This window comes from Mugil cephalus, chromosome 5 (genome assembly GCF_022458985.1).
Source record: "Mugil cephalus isolate CIBA_MC_2020 chromosome 5, CIBA_Mcephalus_1.1, whole genome shotgun sequence".
Lineage (NCBI taxonomy): Eukaryota > Metazoa > Chordata > Actinopteri > Mugiliformes > Mugilidae > Mugil > Mugil cephalus.
Window position 1 is genome coordinate 12,440,324 of NC_061774.1, and position 7,002 is coordinate 12,447,325.

At 41.0% G+C, this 7,002-nt stretch overlaps 1 protein-coding gene across 1 annotated transcript; it reads right to left on the minus strand.

The window, feature by feature from the left end:
• Window positions 1–2,001: 2,001 nt before the first annotated feature.
• Window positions 2,002–4,581, minus strand: LOC125008581 (protocadherin alpha-8-like). The gene has a single exon (XM_047585872.1). The coding sequence runs from the start codon at window positions 4,366–4,368 to the stop codon at window positions 2,002–2,004; it is 2,367 nt and encodes a 788-aa protein (XP_047441828.1). The 5' UTR covers window positions 4,369–4,581.
• Window positions 4,582–7,002: the final 2,421 nt, after the last annotated feature.

The window sequence follows — 7,002 nt, forward strand, 5'->3', positions numbered from 1 at the left end:
GTGTTCTCGTATAGCTTCCCTATCTAACTGCTTTTGTAAGATCAGGACAGGCATCTTACGGTCTTCGCCTTTCTCCTTAACCTCCAAACGAAAGTGCTCGTTTTGACTTAATTTATATTGCTGGACAGAAAACTGACTGCCGTCTGGGTCACGGGCAGGTTGGAGCTGGAATCTCGCTCCCGGCAATGTCGACTCGAATATTTCGAGTCTTTTCTCTTTCTCTAGAAATGCAGGCGAATGGTCGTTTACGTCCAACACCTCTATGGACACATAATGGATTTCCAAAGGATTCTCTAGCACGGTTTTCAGATTGATAACACAAACATGGCTTCGCTCACAGATCTCTTCCCTATCCACTTTCCTGCTGACATACAAGACACCGTCGTTTTGATTCAAATGAAAAAGGGGTTCCGTTGAACTGCCAACAATACGATACTCTCTCGCTTTCAGCGTTACCTTATCAATTCCCAGGTCTCTCGCAATGTTCCCAACAACACTCCCTTCGTTCACTTCTTCAGAGATGGAATATCTAATCTGAGCCGAGGCTTCGCTCCAAAACATCATTAGAGCCACGGTGAAGGCGACGCACCTCCATCGTTCAATCCAAACCTGGCGTCCGCTTTGTTCCATGATGGACAGAAAACAAAATAATTCCAGGGTTTGTTATTGCGTGATTAAGAAACATCAGTTAGCCTCCACCCTTTTCAAACTGCGATCCATCGATAACACATCACGAGACAAAGACCTAGGTTCCCGTTCAAGCGTTTAACAAGAAAGCCGAAAATTCTGGGCTGGACCAAGTGTAGATCACGGGAAAAAAAACTCCACACACTATTTGCTGTTATGCCGACACCATGCGATCCACAGTGTTACTGCAGCACACTGTATTAAACAAACAACAGCAACAAATAATAATAATAATAATAATAAATATATATATAGTTCGAAGCTTCAATTGAAACAGCTCTGTTATCTGTAACATTGTTCAGCACCACAGACAGCGACACTTGCAACTGTAGCCGGGCGCCTTTTCATAAGTCAGACAGCAAACAATGTGACGCATTCCTAGAACTGTGTGAACACCCGCATTTACGGCAGACGCTTGTGACTATCAAACAACAAACAGTGATATGTCTATGTAAAAACAAATGTGCATAATGTCAATGTGGCACCCGCGACGTTGTAGCGCAGCAGAGTTATTTATTATACTACGACGTGGTATTGCAGGCGATATATGATTATTTAACCCCTTTGTGTCGTATTTGAATGGGGGAAATCTGCCCTCTTTAAACCCTAGTTATATTGCGATATGCGTTCTCACCAGTAGGTGGCATGTCAGCCTAGTCTAAAGTGGGAAGCACCCCAATCTAAACAACAAACGCGGTTAACCATCCACCCTTGTCTTTATGTATATAAAGTGATTCATGACTGCAGATGAGGCAGATAACTTAATGAACTCTTGAATATTATGACGAGTGTAACATTGTCACAAAAGTTATTTTTGCATTGTATCCTTTATAGTAAAAGCAAGTCAGTCATAATGCAGAACCGACAGGGTAACCACAAGGGAATCCGTTATGCATCCAAGAATGACTTATGAATATAAAATAGAAACTTGTGGAGCAGCTGGTTGGAACTTGCTCTCATTCATCAGCTAGAAACCATTAATATGCTACTTTAAATAAATAAATAAATAAAAAGCCACACTCAAAGAAGAATCTATTTTTCCAAACAAGCTGATCAACAGGTTTGTAGGTAATATGTACATCAATGCAAAGACTTTTGCAATAACCATACAATAAAACTTTAAACCAACACATTAAATCAACCATCTCTTCAACACCCAACCTCCTCATTATCCAGTAATGAATATATGCTGTTAACTTGCACACCTTGTCTATGTTGGGATACTGAACTGGTGGTGTGACTGAGTAGGTCACTTCATACACATATAGATTTAAAGGATCTGCCTCTATTGTGTCACTGTTATTTTTGCTGAAGTCATCTTACCTCCTCAGATGTTCTCCTCCTGTCAGGTAGCACTAGAGTATTTGCGTGGCTGCCAGAGACTATAGTAGATCCTATACTCATCCTGGGTCCAACTAACATGTACCGTTTGTCTCCGGATCGGTACTGGATGCTGTGACACAGTGTCCCGTCATAATTTGGCTCTTGCAGATATTTAGAAGTATAGTCTGTGGATTTGGAGCACTGCATTGCAATCAGCACAATGATACTGATAAGAAAAAGAACTGAAACTGAGCCCAAAGTTATCATCAGGTAAAATGTAACATTGTCCTCTTCGTTTACTTTTGCTGCACTTTTAACATCAGAAGATGCAAAAGCCTCTTTGGGCTCCACAAGTTTGACTATGACAGTAGCTGTTGCTGAGAGTGAAACGTTCCCATTGTCTTTGACCAGTATGATCAGTTTATGCTCAGCCTCGTCCGTCTCTGTCAACGAGCGAAGTGTCCTGATCTGTCCTGTGTAGCGGTCCAAACCAAAGAGACTGTGGTCAGTAACTTCCTGCAGTGAGAACAGCAACCAGCCGTTATATCCTATATCAGCGTCATATGCTCTGACTTTAGTCACCAAGTGTCCTGCGTTCACGTTGCGTGGAATCTCCTCCACACCTTCAGCAGAGCCATTCGAGCTGAGTGGATACAGGATGACTGGAGTGTTGTCGTTCTGATCCAGAATGAACACGTTCACTGTGACGTTGCTGCTCAGTGACGGAGTACCAGAATCTGTGGCTACAACTTGGAACTGGAAAGTTTTCAGAGTCTCAAAGTCAAAACTTTTCAGTGCTGTGATTTGTCCATTATCAGAGTTTATGTTTAGAAATGAAGATATTTTATTATCTTCGCTTCCATCTCTGACAATATGATAGGATATCAGAGCATTATCATTCTCATCACGATCAGAAGCTTTAACAGAAAACACTGAAGCTCCTGGATCATTGCCCTCAACGATATAGAAAGTATATGGGCTTCGTGAAAACTCTGGACTGTTGTCGTTCACATCTGACACAATGACACTTATTGTCTTTTCAGATGATAGTGATGGTTGACCAGCATCTTTTGCAATTACTGTTATGGTATACTGGGACTGTTTCTCTCTGTCTAGGGGAGATTTGGTTACTAGTGAAAACATTTTGTCTTGTAAAGATGGTGACAAAACAAAAGGAACATCCTCACCAATGGAACAAATAACTTTTCCATTCAGACCAGAGTCCAAGTCATTTACACTGATAAGAGCGACTGTAGTTCCAGGTCTTGAATCTTCAGGGATAGAGCTAGAAAATGAGGTAACTTCAATCTCAGGTGCATTATCATTTATGTCTATTATTTTAATAATGACACTCTTTTCTGTTGTAAGAGGAGCTGAACCTTTATCTGATGCCTTGATTTCTATTTCATATTTGTCCTTCTCCTCATAGTTGATTAAACCTTTAACAGTTATTTCACCTGTGGATGGGTTAATATCAAAAAGCTTTAAGAATTTACGATTCACGCTGTTACTAAAGGAATAAACAACATCTCCATTGGGTCCCTCATCTAAATCAATGGCATTTACCTGTATGACTTTTGTTCCTACAGGAGTATTTTCATTCAGCGTCACTGTGTAAACCTCTTTGGAAAAGACGGGTCCGTTATCGTTTACATCCAGAATGTTTATTAAAATATTCATCTCACCAGATTTCGGAGGTTTTCCTCCATCCAGTGCCGTCAGTATCAATGAGTGGCTTGCTGCAGCTTCTCTGTCTAACGATTTCTGAACAATCATGATAGGTATTTTACCGTCTTCTCCTTTATCTTTAACTTCCAAACGGAAATTATCATTAGAGCTAAGTGTATACTGCTGTACAGAGAAAGGGCCGCCGTCTGGATCACGTGCGGGTTGTAACGGAATACGTGTTCCAGGTAACAGGGATTCGAATATTTCTAATGTTGTCTCTTTCTCTGGGAAGGTGGGAGAGTGGTCATTTACATCCAGCACCTCTACGCCAACGTAATGGACCTCCAGCGGTGTTTCTAGTACGGTTTTTAGGTTTATCACACATAAACTGGTTCGTTCGCAAACCTCTTCCCTGTCGATCTTTCGACTCACATACAGGATGCCGTCGTTTGGATTTACATAGAAAAGGGGATCCGTATGACTGGTAACAATCCGATACTTTCTGTCTTTGAGCGTATTTTTATCTAATCCCAGGTCCTTTGCAATATTCCCAACCACAGTTCCTTCTTTTACTTCCTCAGAAATTGAATATCGTAGTTGCGCCGAAGCCGCACTCCACAAAAACACAGCCACCACGCAGCCGATCCACCGGCCCCGCGTCCGTGTTAGGTCGCATCCTCTTTGTCCCATGATCAAAACAAAAGCAATCGGTTGCCCGCGTGATTAACAATGACGTCGCAAGCATTTAACCTAGCGGAGCCAGGCATGCATCTTATGTGGGTCCTTTCAAAGATGTTACAACTTCAACACGGTATATATGAAGACGGCAGCCAGCCATTAAACGATTATGTCAGCAACGAACTGAGCGCGATGAGGAGGAGGAACTACAATGCGATGACGACAAACTGGGGACCTTATTTTGCAAACACACTGACACCATGCGATGTAGATGTTCACTACAACAACTCCCTTTGTAGAAATATTTAATATGTAGCATTATTACAATATTCTTAATGTATTCATTTTTACTCTATCCGGAGAAGTTGTGGTGCAAAATGTTCGACACTGTAACAACTGCTACACATGAAACTAATTGTAATTGTATGTACAAGGATACAAATAGGAATGACTACCAGTAAAATCAAAATTATCTAAATTCTCTCAGAAAACTGAAAGTTATCAGTTTAATATCAAGTGAGAAGGGAAGTGTGATTGATGAACAATTAAACAAATAATCTGGTAGTAAAACCAAGAAAATGTTTTCACAACAACCCCTTACCTCCTCAGATGTTCTCCTCCTGTCAGGTAGCACTAGAGTATTTGCATGGCTGCCAGGGACTATAGTAGATCCTATACTCATTCTGGGTCCAACTAACATGTACCGTTTGTCTCCAGATCGGTACTGGATGCTGTGACACAGCGTCCCATCATAATTTGGCTCTTGCAGATATTTAGAAGTATAGTCTGTGGATTTGGAGCACTGCATTGCAATCAGTACAATGATACTGATAAGAAAAAGAACTGACACTGAGCCCAAAGTTATCATCAGGTAAAATGTAACATTGTCCTCTTCGTCTACTTTTGCTGCACTTTTAACATCAGAAGCTGCAAAAGCCTCTTTGGGCTCCACCAGTTTGACAATGACAGTAGCTGTTGCAGAGAGTGAAACGTTCCCATTGTCTTTGACCAGTATGATCAGTTTATGCTCAGCCTCGTCTGTCTCTGTCAACGAGCGAAGTGTCCTGATCTGTCCTGTGTAGCGGTCCAAACCAAAGAGACTGTGGTCAGTAACTTCCTGCAGTGAGAACAGCAACCAGCCGTTATATCCTATATCAGCGTCATAGGCTCTGACTTTAGTCACCAAGTGTCCTGCGTTCACGTTGCGTGGAATCTCCTCCACACCTTCAGCAGAGCCGTTGGAGCTGAGTGGATACAGGATGACTGGAGCGTTGTCGTTCTGATCCAGAATGAACACGTTCACTGTGACGTTGCTGCTCAGTGACGGAGTACCAGAATCTGTGGCTACAACTTGGAACTGGAAAGTTTTCAGAGTCTCAAAGTCAAAACTTTTCAGTGCTGTGATTTGTCCATTATCAGAGTTTATGTTTAGAAATGAAGATATTTTATTATCTTCGCTTCCATCTCTAACAATATGATAGGATATCAGAGCATTATCGTTCTCATCACGATCAGAAGCTTTAACAGAAAACATTGAAGCTCCTGGATCATTGCCCTCACTGACATAGAAAGTATAAGGGCTCAGTAAAAACTCTGGACTGTTGTCGTTCACATCTGACACAACAACACTTATTATCTTTTCAGATGATAGTGAAGGTTGGCCAGCATCTTTTGCAGTTATTGTTATTTCATAATGTGATTGTTTCTCTCTGTCCAAAGAAGATTTTGTGACTAATGAGAACATTTTGTCTTGTAAAGATGGAGATAAAGTGAAAGGAACATCCTCATCTATGGTGCAAATAACTTTTCCATTCAGACCAGAGTCCAAGTCATTTACACTGATAAGAGCGACTGTAGTTCCAGGTCTTGAATCTTCAGGGATGGAGTTTGAAAATGAGGTCACCTCAATCTCAGGTGCATTATCATTTATGTCTATTATTTTAATAAAGACGCTTTTCTCTGTTGTAAGAGGAGCCAGACCTTTATCTGATGCCTGAATTTCAATTTCGTATATGTCCTTATCTTCATAGTCTATTAAACCTTTCACTGTTATCTGTCCTGTTAATGGATTGATATCAAACAGGTTTAAATTTTTTTGACTCATACTATTGCTAAATGAGTAAACTATATCTCCGTTTGGACCATCATCTAAATCAGTCGCATTCATGTTTATCACTTGTGTTCCTCCTGGAGCATTTTCACTCAGAGTCACAGAATAATCATCTTTTGAGAAAACAGGAGCGTTATCATTAATATCCAAAACATTTACTAGAATCTTCATATTACCAGATTTCGGAGGTTTACCTCCATCCAGTGCCGTCAATATTAATGAATGACTTCCCGCAGTTTCCCTGTCTAAAGATTTCTGTACAATCAGTATAGGTATTTTACCTTCATCTCTTTTATCCTTAACTTCCAAACGAAAGTGGTCGTTGTTGCTAAGTTTGTATTGCTGAACGGAAAACTGACCACTGTCTCCATCACGCGATGGTTTTAGCTGAAAACGTGCTCCAGGCAACACGTTCTCTGAAATCTCCAACCGTTTCTCTTCCTCTGGGAATGTGGGTGAATGGTCATTTATATCCAACACCTCCACTCCAACATAGTGAACCTCCAGCGGGGTTTCAAGAACGGTTTTTAGATTTA